The sequence below is a fragment of the Sardina pilchardus genome, chromosome 4 (assembly GCF_963854185.1).
Source record: "Sardina pilchardus chromosome 4, fSarPil1.1, whole genome shotgun sequence".
Taxonomy (NCBI): domain Eukaryota; kingdom Metazoa; phylum Chordata; class Actinopteri; order Clupeiformes; family Clupeidae; genus Sardina; species Sardina pilchardus.
The window spans coordinates 27,760,847-27,777,040 of record NC_084997.1 but is presented as its reverse complement, the minus strand read 5'-3'; the positions used below and the strand labels follow the sequence as shown (position 1 = coordinate 27,777,040).

General features: G+C 40.2%; 2 protein-coding genes across 3 annotated transcripts; one reads left to right on the top strand and one right to left on the bottom strand.

Moving 5' to 3' along the window:
- Positions 1 to 3,903, top strand: LOC134078721 (E3 ubiquitin-protein ligase TRIM39-like). Of its 2 annotated transcripts, XM_062534842.1 has the most exons (6): positions 1 to 628; positions 1,017 to 1,112; positions 1,212 to 1,442; positions 1,765 to 1,787; positions 2,095 to 2,213; positions 2,624 to 3,903. In XM_062534842.1, the coding sequence occupies exons 1-6, from the start codon at positions 260 to 262 to the stop codon at positions 3,130 to 3,132; spliced, it is 1,347 nt and encodes a 448-aa protein (XP_062390826.1). In that variant the 5' UTR covers positions 1 to 259; the 3' UTR covers positions 3,133 to 3,903. The 2 variants fall into 2 exon arrangements, with proteins under 2 accessions (XP_062390826.1, XP_062390828.1); XM_062534844.1 differs by lacking the exon at positions 1,212 to 1,442.
- Positions 3,904 to 4,310: 407 nt separating this feature from the next.
- On the bottom strand, positions 4,311 to 13,405 carry LOC134078737 (E3 ubiquitin-protein ligase TRIM35-like). Its single transcript, XM_062534863.1, has 6 exons — positions 12,788 to 13,405; positions 12,234 to 12,329; positions 11,914 to 12,144; positions 6,397 to 6,419; positions 6,191 to 6,309; positions 4,311 to 5,949 (listed from the first exon to the last, which is right to left on the bottom strand). The coding sequence occupies exons 1-6, from the start codon at positions 13,178 to 13,180 to the stop codon at positions 5,318 to 5,320; spliced, it is 1,494 nt and encodes a 497-aa protein (XP_062390847.1). The 5' UTR covers positions 13,181 to 13,405; the 3' UTR covers positions 4,311 to 5,317.
- Between the last annotated feature and the right edge of the window lie 2,789 nt (positions 13,406 to 16,194).

The following is a 16,194-nucleotide window of genomic DNA, read 5'->3' as shown; positions in this document are numbered from 1 at the left end:
CTTACCTGAGGGAGAAAACCGTGACACTTCTCGTAAGGTTAATTCTCCTCGTCATTCTGGTTGTACTGAAATGTATGAATGAAAATTAGTCAGCAATAGTTTATATGAAAAAAGTTATTTGTTTATTAATAGTTAGTTATTATTAATAGGCTTGTGGGTTTAAAGACTAGACTTCAAGAATTCTGGTTCAGGCTTGCAAGAGGAGTTGATACCGGTGGTAACAGGCAAAACTTCCGGACAACCACAACTATCAGAGAAAATGGGCTCCAGAATTTTCTCAAAGGAGGATTTGTCCTGTCCAGTGTGCTGTGACTTCTACAAGGATCCTGTTCTTCTGACCTGTACTCATAGCATCTGCAAATCTTGCCTTAAGAAGTTCTGCGAAACCAAAGGATCTAGAGAATGTCCAGTCTGTAGGAGAAGGAACTCAAGGGATGAGTATCCCCTTAATCCGGTACTAAAGAAGCTGTGTGAGAGTCAAAGAGAACCGTTCTGCAGTCTGCACCGTAAGGAACTTGAGCTCTTCTGTGAAGATGACACACAGCTTGTGTGTGTGCTGTGTCGTGACTCCAAACTGCATACGGAGCACAACTTCAGACCCATCAGTGAAGCTGCACTGGAGCGCAGGGTGAGAACTATGCTGCAATCAATGTGTTTGTGTCTGTGATGCTACATACTGTATGGATTATTTGGTAACTTAGACTGTTGCAGTTGTCCCAAGTCATTCAGAGAAATCATGTCTGTAATTTTATTTTTACTCCATTCCATCTTCATTGCATTGCATTCTTTCCAGAAGTCTGTACATACTATACAAAACAACGTTTACAATTATACTTGTTGATTTAATTGTTTTACCTTGAATGCAGTTGAAATGAACTTGATATAAAAGCATATATAATATCTATCAGTGTGATCATTGTAGAAATCTAAATTGTGCACAATTTGTAATACAAACATGATCTGACATCTGACTTTCTCATTGGTTTCAAGTCCACCCTAATAATATTTTGTTATAGGAGGATCTGAAGATCAAATTGCAGCCATTACAGAGGAAGCTAAGCAGCTTTAAACAAGCTAAAACAACCTGTGATGACACCGCCCAACACATGCGAGTAAGACATATAGCGTCTTAAAAGAAATACTAGACAGTAAGTCATAACAGAGAATCATATATCAATTACACCACCGTGTGGTGACATGCGGTATTACAGATGCAGGCCCAAAACACAGAGCAGCAGATCAAGGAGGAGTTTGAGGAGCTTCACCAGTTTCTTCGAGATGAAGAGGCAGCCAGGATAGCTGCACTGAGGGAGGAAGAGAAGCAGAAGAGTAAGACAATGAAGGAGAAGATTGAGAACATAAACAGAGTGATCTCATCACTTTCAGACACCATTAGAGCCATAGAAGAGGAGATGGGAGCTGATGACATCACATTCCTGCAGGTAGGGGACAGACATGATGCGTTTCTGTGAATCACTGACACTGACTCTACAGAGAAATGTCATATCCATTATAGATGAAGAGGACAAAAATAATTTATGCTGCTAAGACACACACACACAAACACACTTTGGCACAGAGTAGGGGAGTAAGGATGTTTAAAGGTATGTCGAAACAAATCAAAGCCTCAAATGAGTCTGGTCACTTTACCGGTGGAACACTGGTTGATTGGCGTAAAAAGGTCACTAATGATAATTTTCTACTAATGATATTTTCAAGTATTTTCAAATCATTTCTAATCAATCTCCCTTTCTTATTTCACAGAATTACAAGAGCACAGTGGAAAGGTGAGTGATCTGCGTCCTGTCTGTCTGAGAGAGAGGGCCCAAATCCAGTTCCATTCATTTTGGCTAGGCATGCTTTCTGTAACTGGCAATAGCATAGTAGAGGAAGGGGACGGTATAACAGAACATCACTCTAGTTTTTATCCAATCATTGGCAGGCAGAGTAGTACAAAAAGGCGCAGGTGTGCAACAGATGATGATAGTTTTTTGTTTTTTTTGCTAATCATATTATTTTGTTTAGAAGTAAAAAATAAATAATTGTTTTAAAAGCAGCCTTGACAGCAGTACTAACTCATGAGTTTTCTTCCAGAGCACAGTGCCCACTGCAGGATCCAGAGAGGGTTTCAGGAGCTCTGATTGATGTGGCAAAGCACCTGGGCAACCTGAAGGTCAGAGTCTGGGAGAAGATGCAGGACACTATTCAGTACTGTGAGTTCTATTGCCAGTACACATTTAAAACACACGCACACACACACACACACACACACACACACACACACACACACACACACACACACACACACACACACACACACACACACACACGCGCGCGTACACGTACGTGCACACACACACACACACACACACACACACACACACACACACACACACACACACACACACACATATTTGTTGCTGAGCAGGTTACATGAAAGAGATACCAGCTGATACCCATTCTCTCTAGTTGGAGGTTCTGGTGATGGTAGTTTACCTTTCTCTCATGTAAATCTTGAACAAAATCATGGAAAAACGTGTTCCAGTTGTCGGTCCCACCCAAATGTGTGTGTGTGTGTGTGTGTGTGTGTGTGTGTGTGTGTGTGTTTCGCTTGTGTCTTTAGCTCCTGTGATTCTGGATCCCAACACGGCACACCATCTGCTAGTCCTGTCTGAGGATCTGACCAGCGTTAAACTCGGCACTGAGCAGAAGCTTCCTGATAACCCCGAGAGATTTGACAGAAACCTCTGTGTGCTGGGCTCGGAGGGCTTTAACTCTGGGACTCATCACTGGGCTGTGGATGTCGGGGATGGTAAATCCTGGATGGTGGGAGTGAAGGCAGCGTCAGGCCAGAGGAAGGGAGACCTCTCCATCACCAGTGGAGTCTGGAGAGTGACTTACATTAATGGTGAATACAAAGCACGATCTCCATCCCAGCCAAAGATTCTCCTCTTTGTGAGTCAGAAACTCCAGAGGATCAGAATGCGTCTAGCCTTGGACAGCGGGAAGCTGTCGTTCTTCAACCATGATGATAACACACACTTACACACTTTCACAAACTCTTTCACTGAGAGAGTGTTTCCATGCTTCCTTAGTTGGTCTCCCATGAGAATCATACCTATGAAAGTGTGAGAAACAGGAAGCAGCTTCGACATTGATACCTTGACTAGTTTGTTATTACGTGTGTTGACATTACAGCTCACATTTATCTTAAAAGAAGGCATCAGTGACATGCATGTCTGATATTTTATAATATGCAGATATGAATATGATTTTACAAACCAGTTTTGGCCTCTCTCCACCGACCCGGAGAATCATGCCAATTATGCAATATTGCAGATATGCTTGTCCAGATTTTGTACAATATTGTCAATACAAAATAATTTTAAAATGAATGCTTAATTGTGACTTTATTTCCATTAAAGCATAACTCTGGCAAAAGTTTACCCCAGGGTCTTTTAAAACACTTTTGTATATATTTAAGCATTTTGATCAGTAATATTGTTCCAAACAGCATCAAACCTCATCAGTAACTTGCTCAGGGTCCCCACATATAAAAACACAAATAATAGATTAACCAAGCGCAACAGTACAATGAATCCTTGCGATACTGGGTTGGAGGAGCTGGTTATTTAATTTAGTTAATGTTAACCTATGCTTGATATCATCAACTAGCCCTTTAACTTTACTTAGTGGTCACATCCCTTTTATACTGCAGTCTGTAACAGCTGATGAGCACACATGTGTCTGAGTGTCTGTGTTATTTTCTGCTTCACATTCATATATTAACATGATACAGTATGCATGTTTTTGTGCGTGTTTTTGTATTGGTGTGCAAGAATATGCTTGTGTCTGTGTACTGATAAATATCATTGTAAATCTGACATAGCTCAGTGAAAAGCTTATATAAATCATTCAATTTAATTCAGAGGAAATTGGTGTAAAACTAATTAAAGTAAAACTAAATGTGTTTTTGAAAACAGGATAATATGTCATTTTGCAAACAATTTGTGAGACAGCGACAATTAAGTCCATCGAAAGTCACTGGTGCAGTGCGTAGGTACACTACTCTCATAGTCCCATATAGTTCAGCTCGAGGTAAAGCCAGAAACTTTGCAGACAAATCAGATTTTCAGATCAGATCTTACAAAGACAGTTATATTACACTGGCCATTCTCCTCAGAGCAACTTGACTTTAAGCGCCTTGTTCAAGGGTACAACAGTGAAAACTGGGAATTGAACCCACAGTATGATAAAAAGTATTAATCCTCAAAGAGGCAAAAAGTAATGCACAGGCAAGATTAGACAGATTGCAAAGCTTTAATTCATGATGCCCAACCCCGGAGACAGATTCAGTCACACACAGGTACATTATTACACAAGCATCCTAGAGCATGGGAGCAACAAGTCTGTCTAAGACAAAGTCATACCATCAATTTTAAAACCAAAACAGGATAAACAGGGTGTTCTTGATGGATTGAACAACTAAAATGAAAGAGCTGACAGGGAGGTTGACCTCAGAGGTTATTGGGAAAAATAACTGAGATCATCCTTGAAATGTCAACATGTCTTTAAGGTGTAGTCAGTAAGCCACCTTCACCTTGGGTAGTCATTTAACAGATAAAGTGTTGTCTAATTACTGTAAAATTCAGTTTCTTGGTGTTTTGAGCCCCCAACGTTGTCTTCAAGGCAGCACTGCCTGAAAGGCGCTAGGGTTAGGCATGGGTTAGAGTTAGGGGTAGGGGGTAGGGGGTAAGTGCCCCGCTCAACAGTGGCAGCGCTGCCTGGAAGACGACGTTGGGGGCTCAAAACACCATTGAGCAGAAATTCCCCACAAACCCACAACTTTTCAGGCTACTGCATTAGCACAGCCACTACCCTACCACCCTGTTTCAGTGTCAGTATCAGTGTGTATGCCTTGGTATACAGTATATTATAGGAGCCAACTTGGACTGTATGCTCTTATCATTAATTATTACATCTGCATGATTCTGAATAGATTTGTAATCAAAGACATGCATCTTATTTGTTTTCTCAGTGTTAATTGTGAAGAAGTGTTTGGCAATGGACACAAATCCTAATCTCATGTTTGTATATGGCTGCATCTGATGTGTGAGACCAAGGAGAGCTGTGCTGTCAGAAAACATGTAATTGTTAACAGGGCGTCATGGCCATTCATTCATATAAGGGTGAACTCTACAAGACTGGGGAACTAACACAGACATTTACAGTTTTGTTTCACAATTTGTATTAGTTTAATAATGTCAACATACTTTATGCTGGGTGCTGTAGTCCTCAAACACACTGATGTTGGGGATCAGTGTTTCTTTCCTTTAGGAGGTACCCTGCAGCATTTGTCTGAACTGAGCTGCTCTACTGTTACTGAGGCCTTCACGGGTAAGATCCTCAGAGAGGAGGTCGTTTTAAAGTATGGTAACACTTCCACAGATCCAAAAATGCGTAAAAATGAACTGAACAAATCCAAACCTTGGATAGTGGTATCTTGGATAGTGAAAGTGCAGAGATGTTTAGAATTCAAAGGATCACAGAATGACACCTTTATTCCTGTCAAGTATACTCTTACTATATTTGGTTGTGGATTCTCCCTGTGGCAATTATATGACTGATTCACACGTGACCTTTTCTGACTTTTGTCATGATACACAAAGAAGCATCCGTCTGTAAACATACTGTCTGACAAACATGTTCCCTCTCTCTGGGAAGACTTTGTTATTACACCCACCTCCCAGCCTGTACTGTCTCCCACCTCAACGTCCCAGCAGTGAGTCCCTGACCAAAACCACTCAGAGCCCAGAGCACAGGGAAATGCTTTAAACCTCTCTGGGTTATCAGGAAGCTGCTGTCTCTTATCACCACATCTCACACTGGTCAAATCCTCAGACAAGATGAGTTCTGTGCTTGAAGTGTTGGGATCCAGAGTCACAGGAGCTGCAGAGAGAAATAACACACACATATGGCCTGAACACTGAGTGTTATGAATGACGGCCATTATTAGCACTGCTAAGACTGGTTTCTGAATTTTCCATTGAAAATTCCAAATTCTAGCAGGACTTTATCTATTGGATGTCTAACTGTACTCTGGCAGGAGACTACAAATGTAAGCCTAAGACTAACCTGGCATGTGTATGTGTGTTTGTCATGAGAAGGCCTATGTATTTTGTATACTCACTGTACTGAGCAGTCTTCTGCATCTTCTCCCAGACTCTGAACTTCAGGTTGCCCAGGTGCATTGCCACATTGATCAGAGCTCCTGAAACCCTCTCTGGATCCTGCAGTGTGCACTGGGCTCTGGAATAACATTCAGGAGTCAGTGCTGCTGTGGATTTGGGTTCAGAATCACAGCGAAGAGAGAGAGACAGGAGGCAGATCACTCACCTTTCCACTGTGCTCTTGTAGCTCTAGAAAATGAGAGAAATATGTAGATTGTTATAATCAATGTAAATGTTCATAGAAAATCTACAAAACTGTCTGTTACATATTGCTTCTAAACATGTGTGTGTGTGTGTGTGTGTGTGTGTGTGTGTGTGTCTTTCTGAAACAACTTGAAATGGGATAAATGTTGCTAAAGTTGATTATAATGGGCATATAGATATCGCATTAAAGATCAGTAATTACAGTGCATGAAAATGCACTGTACTGTTATCCCTAGGCTTCTTCTTCTTCTACTACTTCTTATTATTACAGTGCATGAAAATGCACTGTACTGTTCTTCCTAGTCTTCTACTTCAACTTCTTATTATTACAGTGCATGAAAATGCACTGTACTGTTCTTCCTAGTCTTCAACTTCTTCATCTTCTTCTTATTATTCTTCTTCTAACGCACGCAATTCAGCTTGAACCGTTTAACGTAGAAACTTCATTCAAACTGTGTTACGTAGATCTTACTTACGCGATGTGGGCAATGTATATATCAACTTTGTAACTTTTATACTTTTTAAACTATTAGTTAAAAACTATTACAATTTCCCCCATAGACTTAACATTGCTCTTTATGACATCACGGCAGCAATTAGAATCTTACGCCAGGTGGCCGGCCACCTGGGCACCAACTGTCATTTTCTCAGGCTTTAAGCATACAATCTCTCTGAAGACTACATATCCTGTAAACTGTTTCCTCTGTCCACAACTGTTTCAAAATAAAAGTCCTCACTGTAATAATACACTATTAAATCATTTAACCATTGAAACTACTCAACTATTGAACTGTTCAACCATTCCAACTGTCAGTTATCATCCACTATGCCTCCAGTCAACTACATGAAACCTCCATGTACCTAGCAACCAACATAGCAACCATTAAAATTAAGTGTTTATGACCGTTTCCATAGCAACCATCATGATTATACTGCAGTAACTTCTTGTTTCCTGATAGTGGCCACCATGGATACCCTAGCAACAAATGTTTCAAAATAAAAGTCCTCACTAGCAAGTTAGCTAGTTAGCATAGTTAGCATTGTTAGCATTTTTAGCATAACTGTAAAAAAATATCAACTAAGTTAGCTAATCAACCTGGTTAGCATTGTTGGCAAATTTAGCATTGTTAGCATTTTTAACATTACTGCTACAAATCATCACTTAAGTTAGCAAATTTAGCATTGTTAGCATAGTTAGCATTTTTAACATTACTGCTACAAATCATCGGTTAAGTTAGCTAATCAGCCTGGTTAGCATTGTTAATAAAGTTAGCATTGCTAGTATAATTAGCATTTTTAACATAACTGCTAGAAATCATTAGCTAAGTTAGCTAATCATCATTTTAACATGAATAAAAATCATTAGTTAAGTTAGAACTGGAATGTTTCATCTTTAAACAGTCTACCTTCACACTATCAACTCTCTGTAAACTATGCAACCCACCATGTTTACCCTAGCTACACCTTAGTAACCATATCTACATTATCTATCTATTTTTGCATTTTCATGCACTGGTAATTCCTTGGAATTGCATTTCTAGTTCTTCTTCTAACGCACGCAATTCAGCTTGAACCGTTTAACGTAGAAACTTCATTCAAACTGTGTTACGTAGATCTTACTTAGGACATCGGAGGGATGTATTTTTCAACTTCGAAACTTTTATACTTTTTAAACTATTAGTTGAAAACTATTACAATTTCCCCCATAGACTTAACATTGCTCATTATGACATCACGGCAGCAATTAGAATCTTAGGCCAGGTGGCCGGCCACCTGGGCACCAACTGTCAGTTTCTCTGGCTTTAAGCATACAGTCTCTCAGAAGACTACATATCCTGTTAACTGTTTCCTCTGTCCACAACTGTTTCAAAATAAAAGTCCCCACTGCAATAATACACTATAAAATCATTTAACCATTATAACTACTCAACTATTTAACTGTTTAACCATTCCCACTGTCAGTTATCATCAACTATGCCTCCGGTCAACTACATGAAACCTCCATGTACCTAGCAACCAACATAGCAACCATTAAAATTAAGCGTTTATGACCGTTTCCATAGCAACCAACATGATTATACTGCAGTAACTTCTTGTTTCTTGATAATGGCCACCGTGGATACCCTAGCAACAAATGTTTCAAAATAAAAGTCCTCACTAGCAAGTTAGCTAGTTAACATGGTTAGCATTGTTAGCATAGTTAGCATTTTTAGCATAACTGCAAAAAATCATCAACTAAGTTAGCTAATCAACCTGGTTAGCATTGTTAGTAAAGTTAGCATTGCTAGCATAGTTAGCATTTTTAGCATAACTGCTAGAGATCATTAGCTAAGTTAGCTAATCAACATTTTAACATGAATAGCAATCATTAGTTAAGTTAGAACTGGAATGTTTCAGCTTTAAACTGTCTACCTTCTCACTATCAACTCTCTGTAAACTATGCAACCACCATGTTTACCCTAGCTACACCTTAGTAACCATATCTACATTATCTATCTATTTTTGCATTTTCATGCACTGGTAATTCCTTGGAATTGCATTTCTAGTTCTTCTTCTAACGCACGCAATTCAGCTTGAACCGTTTAACGTAGAAACTTCATTCAAACTGTGTTACGAAGGTCTTGCTTAGGACATCAGCGCAATGTATTTTTTAACTTTGTAACTTTTATACTTTTTAAACTATAAATTAAAAACTATTAAAAATTCCCCCATAGACTTAACATTGGCCTCTATGACATCACAATCGGGTCGTTAAGCAATTAGAATCTTATGCCAGGTGGCCAGCCCCACCTGCAGCAGCCCTCTCTCTCTCAGGCTTTAAGCATACAATCTCTCTGTGAAGACTACATATCCTGTTAACTGTTTCCTCTGTCCACAACTGTTTCAAAATAAAAGTCCTCACTGCAATAATACACTATTAAATCATTTAACCATTGAAACTACTCAACTATTGAACTGTTCAACCATTCCAACTGTCAGTTATCATCCACTATGCCTCCAGTCAACTACATGAAACCTCCATGTACCTAGCAACCAACATAGCAACCATTAAAATGAAGTGTTTATGACCGTTTCCATAGCAACCAACATGATTTTACTGCAGTAACTTCTTGTTTCCTGATATTGGCCACCATGGATACCCTAGCAACAAATGTTTCAAAATAAAAGTCCTCACTAGCAAGTTAGCTAGTTAGCATGGTTAGCATAGTTAGCATTGTTAGCATAGTTAGCATTTTTAGCATAACTGCAAAAAATCATCAACTAAGTTAGCTAATCAACCTGGTTAGCATTGTTAGCAAATTTAGCATTTTTAGCATAGTTAGCATTTTTAGCATTACTGCTAGAAATCATCGGTTAAGTTAGCTAATCAACCTGGTTAGCATTGTTAGTAAAGTTAGCATTGCTAGCATAATTAGCATTTTAGCGTAACTGCTAGAAATCATTAGCTAATTTAGCTAATCAACATTTTAACATGAATAAAAATCATTAGTTAAAGGAGAATTCCGGTGTGAAATTGAGCTTAACTGTACCGAAACATGTTAAGGTGTACTCACACGTGTTTTAGACGCACTTTCACTCACCCCCAGCATTCTGAACTCCTCCGTTTTCAGCCTAGCTTACAGTAGGCTTGAAGCTATTAGATTGGGCATTACGTAGCCTATGCAGCTAAATCGCTATTTTTAAACCATTAAAAAGGTCCCAAGTAACTCCACACTGCATTGGTAGACTTCTGAGGGTCCTGACATTTAAAACGAGATACTGAGAACTTTGGAAATGCACAGGAAGTTTATTAAAAAAAGACTGTTTACAAGCAGTGCCTTCATAGAATCTCTCCACTGGGCGCCATCTTGGAATCAAGTCGCGATAAGCCGACTGACGAGCACGAACGAACAGGAAGGACAGGGGAACATATTGCTAAAGTAATTCCATAGGAAATATATAGTTATACTGTCTACATGAGCATGATGAGTAACAAAGCTCAAAATGTTTGCAATATGTCCCCCTGTCTTTCCTGTTCGTTTGTGCTCGTCAGTCGACTTATCGCGACTTCACCACAAGATGGCGCCCAGCGGAGAGATTCTATGAAGGTACTGCTTGAATAAACAGTCTTTTTTAATAAACTTCCTGTGCACTTCCAAAGTTCTAAATATCTCGTTTTAAATGTCAGGACCCTCAGAAGTCAACCAATGCAGTGTGGAGTTACTTGGAACCTTTTTAATGGTTTAAAAATAGCGATTTAGCTGCATAGGCTACGTAATGCCCAATCTAATAGCTTCAAGCCTGCTGTAAGCTAGGCTGAAAACGGAGGAGTTCGGAATGCTGGGGGTGAGTGAAAGTGCGTCTAAAACACGTGTGAGTACACCTTAACATGTTTCGGTACAGTTAAGCTCAATTTCACACCGGAATTCTCCTTTAAGTTAGAACTGGAATGTTTCATCTTTAAACTGTCTACCTTCACACTATCAACTCTCTGTAAACTATGCAACCACCATGTTTACCCTAGCTACACCTTAGTAACCATATCTACATTATCTATCTATTTTTGCATTTTCATGCACTGGTAATTCCTTGGAATTGCATTTCTAGTTTCTTTCTACAACAGTCGAGAACCCTTTTGCAATTATGTAAGCACATAATGTAATCTGAAAACTGCTGCCCTGATTAAAAAAAAACAATGCAACTGGTGTATTCTGTCTATGATTGAGTGGAATGGAAGTGACCCCAAACTGTTGACTGGTAATGTATAGGCAAAGTATCAAGGAATGGCACAAACCACAGCACAAAACACACTGTAAATAAAAAATCCTATCTGATGTCCTACAAAGTCCTACAAACAGTAATGTTTTTTTTATTGTTGAAATGGATACATGGCAAACAGACAAAAATGCCTGACATAATTGGCCAATTGCTTTTGGGTTTTGAGGCATTTTGAGCAAGTTACATGCTTTTTCCCTTTGCACACATTGTTCTGAGAGATGCATTAACTGTTCTGCAAACTTTACTCAGGATTAGAGAAATGCATCAAAGTGATTATGAAAACTTGTAGTATATTTCCTTGGTGAACAAGATGTACATGAAAACTGGACACTATAAGTCTGACCTACTGTACTGTAAGTACTGTAGACTGACTCAGGGAAGAATACAAATAAGGCTCATACAGAATACAAATAAGGCTCATAAGGTGCCAAGAAATGAGAAACGCACAGGCGCCTCTGGTCAGAAGCGTAAACCTAAGCACTAACTACAGTAGCCCTTACCTAGCTTGGAAAGAAGATCTATCTGCTATTCTATATGTTAACACATAAAGGTTATATCATGTTTACAAGGTATATAAGCAAGGAAGGCACAAAATGGCCTGAGCAGCATGCTTCGCGAACCATGGCTGGGATGCAATAAAACTTCACAATCTTCAGTATTCATTCATCAACTAACCAGACAGTAACAGACATTAATGTTAGAGATGAACTGGCAATAATACCTGTAGGAATGTGACATCATCAGCTCCCATCTTCTCTGTTATGCTTCTGATGGTGTCTGAAAGAGATGAGATCTCTCTTCTCATCTTCTCAATCTTCTCCTTCATCATCTGACTCTTCTGCTTCTCTTCCTTCCTCAGTGCAGCAATCCTGGCTGCCTCTTCATCTCGTAGAAACTTGTGAAGCTTCTCAAAGTCCTGCTTGATCTGCTCCTCTGTGTGTTGGGCCTGAGTCTGGATAAACATGTGTATTGGTTATTGTATATCATCAACAAGACTCTGCGAAGTCTTTCTGTAAAGTTTGAGGTAGTTATCTTTCTCACCTTAATGTTCTTTGCTGTTTCATCACAGTTTAACTTTGCCTTTTGAAAGGCCTCAAGTTTCTTCTGTAGGGGTGGCAGTTTACTATTCAGTTCATCCTAGAATGAATACAAGTTTTAAGACATTATGAACTACAAGGAGAACATCACTTTAAAAACCCACAAATTTGTATTAACACAGACACACACACACACACACACGCGCACGCGCACGCGCGCGCGCGCGCACACACACACACACACACACACACACACACACACACACACACACACACACACACACGCATATGCGCGCGCAGACTATCTTATGTTCAATCTTAAAAGATGGAGCTTGGTCTGGTGATAGCCTGCAGGCTAGCATACATGGTCAATACTGGGCAGAAACCCAGGAAGAGAGTCCTACAGTAGCACCTGTGGCTGCAGAATGGAAAATGCAGGCACTTCAAATACAAGAATGTCTGCAACATGGGAAAGCCTGTACTGTGAATTACTTCCACAGATAAATTGAAAAAAATATTTTCAGAAAATGAAAAGTATATCATTAACTCAACACATACCTTGCTGTCAAGTGCTGCTTCATCTATTGGGTGGAACTTATGACCAGTGTGTTTTTTGGAGTCACGGCACACCAAACACACAGGCTGTTGATCCTCCAGACAGAAGAGCTTGAGCTTCTCACTGTGCAGGCTACAGAGCACCTCAGATCCTGCTGAAGCTCTCTGATTTTTCTCCTGCAAGAACGCCTCACACACATTCCTTAGAGCCAGGTTAGGTGGAGGGTCCAATGAGCTTGTTCTACGGCAGACTGGACACTCTCTGGATCCTTTGGTTTCCCAGAACCGCTGCAGGCAGACTTTACACACACTGTGACTACACAACATGATGACTGGATCCTTGTAGATGTCAAAGCACACAGGACAGGAATAATCCTCTTCTGATTTTGAAGCCATTTCCTCTCAAAATCGATGCCTGACCAAGTTTACTTTCACTTTCTAGATGTTGAAAAATTGTGTTAGTCACATGTATCTCACAACGCTGCCAAACTAACATATAGGCTAATGGAAACACACTACTTCCAATCTTTCTCTGTTATCTGTACTTAATTATTAATCATGTAACTTAAGTATTAATTATTTAACAGAGAACAAATATGTTTCTGTCTCTGTTACCCACACTTCCTACTTCAAACAGAGGAAGACAGAGGAAGGAAGAGGGAGGGGCTCTAGTGAAGAAGGATTCTGATTGGTCAGACATATATTAGACAGAAAGTTATAACAGAAGGTGCGTTCAACATGGCTGCGCAGCACAAAAACTGCGCAGCACAAGATGCACATGGTTAAAAATCTGTCCACGATGGTCTAGATGGGTGTGTTTTCGACTCGGCAGTCGGTATCACATGGCCTCGACTTATCGCGGGAGCAAGGCGTGGCCAGGCAGCTGCTTCGCAGCGGAGCAGCAGCTTTGGAGGTACTGCGGAGCACAGCGGAGCCTAGACCCTGCCTTCATGACGTCAGGTCTTTGCCCTAATTGGCTTTTACATCCCTGACGTATGTGCAGGTGTTTAGATGCCTCCTCATATCAACAAGGGTCCGTGCGGGTCCGTGCCTCGTGATTCGTCACATGGTCAAGTCTAGACTATGGGAAGTAGAGAGTGTACAACTTCATAGCAGCGTTTGTATCCCCTCCCTTTGCTGCCACCGGCAGCTCTCACTGCTGCAAGACTGAGGTCATTTGGAGTTGAACTTGAACACGCCTAGAGAATCATATATCACTTACACCACTGGGTGGTGACATGTGGTATTACAGATGCAGGCCCAAAACACAGAGCAGCAGATCAAGGAGGAGTTTGAGAAGCTGTACCAGTTTCTACGAGATGAAGAGGCAGCCAGGATAGCTGCACTGAGGGAGGAAGAGAAGCAGAAGAGTCAGATGATGAAGGAGAAGATTGAGAAGATGAGCAGAGAGATCTCATCTCTTTCAGACACAATCAGAGTCATAGAAGAGGAGATGGGAGCTGATGACATCACATTCCTGCAGGTAGGGGACAGCCATGATGCGTTTCTGTGAATCACTGACTTCAACATCTGATTATAGGGAGTTTACAGAGAAATATCGTATCCATTATGAGATGAAGAGGACACACATGATTTATACCACTAAGACACACACACACACACACACACACACACACACCACTGGGCTGTGGATGTTAGGGATGGTAAATCCTGGATGGTGGGAGTGAAGGCAGCGTCAGGCCAGAGGAAGGGAGACCTCTCCCAAACCAGTGGAGTCTGGAGAGTGACTTACGTTAATGGTGAATACAAAGCACGCTCTCCATCCCAGCCAGAGATTCTCCTCTTTGTGGGCCAAAAACTCCAAAGGATCAGAATGCGTCTAGCCTTGGACAGCGGGACACACTTACACACTTTCACAAACTCTTTCACTGAGAGAGTGTTTCCATGCTTCCTTAGTTGGTCTCCCATGAGGATCATATGAAACCTATGAAAGTGTGAGAAACAGGAAGCAGCTTCGACATTGATACCTTGACTAGTTTGTTATTACATGTGTTGACATTACAGCTCACATTAATCTTAAAAGAAGGCATCAGTGACGTGCATGTCTGATATTGTATAATATGCATATATGAATATGATTTTACAAACCAGTTTTGGCCTCTCTCCACCGACCCGGAGAATCATGCCAATTATGCAATATTTCAGATATGTTTTCATGGTGCTTTTCCAGATTTTGTACAATATTGTCAATACAAAATAATTTTTAAATTAATGCTTAATTGTGAATTTTGGAATTTTCTTATTTCTTTAAGAAAATTCCCATTAAAGCATAACTCTGGCAAAAGTAAGGTTTTTTCTGCATTAAAACACTTTTGTATATATTTAAGCATTTTGATCAGTAATATTGTTCCAAACAGCACCAAGAGTGCTTAAGAGTAAATAAAACTAAAAAGAAGGATTTCAAGTGTGCAAACCTTTTTCCATTTTTTATGATTTACCCTTGTTCTGCACCTTGACCTGGGATGTGCACATACTTTTTCACTATAACAATCCAAACAGCACCAAACCTTGTCAGTAACTTGCTCAGGGTCCCCACACATTAAAACACGAATAATAGATTAACCAAACGCAACAGTACAATCAATCCTTGCGATACTGGGTTGGGGGAGCTGGTTATTTTAGCTAATGTTCACCTATGCTTGATATCATCAACTAGCCCTTTAACTTTACTTAGTGGTCACATCCCTTTTATACTGCAGTCTGTAACAGCTCATGAGCACACGTGTGTCTGAGTGTCTGTGCTATTCTCTGCTTCACTTTCATATTAACATAGCCTGGAAATCTAGACACCCCTAGCGGCAGCCGGGGTAGTCTAGCAACTCTCCGTTTGACTTGCAGCTGGGCTTTGGCAGCAATCACCAAACCAATCACATCATGTATATAGAGTCGGTGGGTGGGCTTAACATAAGGATGATTGACAGTGGCAATTAAGTCCATTGAAGTCAATAATGCATGTACACTCTACTCTCTGCCAACAAATCAGATTTTCAGATCAGATCTTAAAAAGGCAGTTATATTAGGCCATTCTCCTCAGAGCAGCTTGGCGTTTAGCACTTTGTTCAAGAGTACAACAGTGAAAGCTGGGAATTTAACCTATGGTAAAAAATAAGTATTAACCTACAAAGAGGCAAAAAGTAATGCACAGGCAAGCCGAGTATGACAGAGTACAAAGCTTTAATTCATGATGCCGGAGACAGGTTCAATCACACGCAGGTACAATTACACAAGCATCCTAGTGAGCATGAGAGCAATAAGTCTGTCTTGGACAAAGTCATATGATCATTTATAAAACTAAAACAGGATAAACAGAGTGTTCTTGATGGATTGAATACAACTAAAATGTGTGGTTGACCTCAGAGGTTATTGGGAAAAATAACTGAGCTCATCCT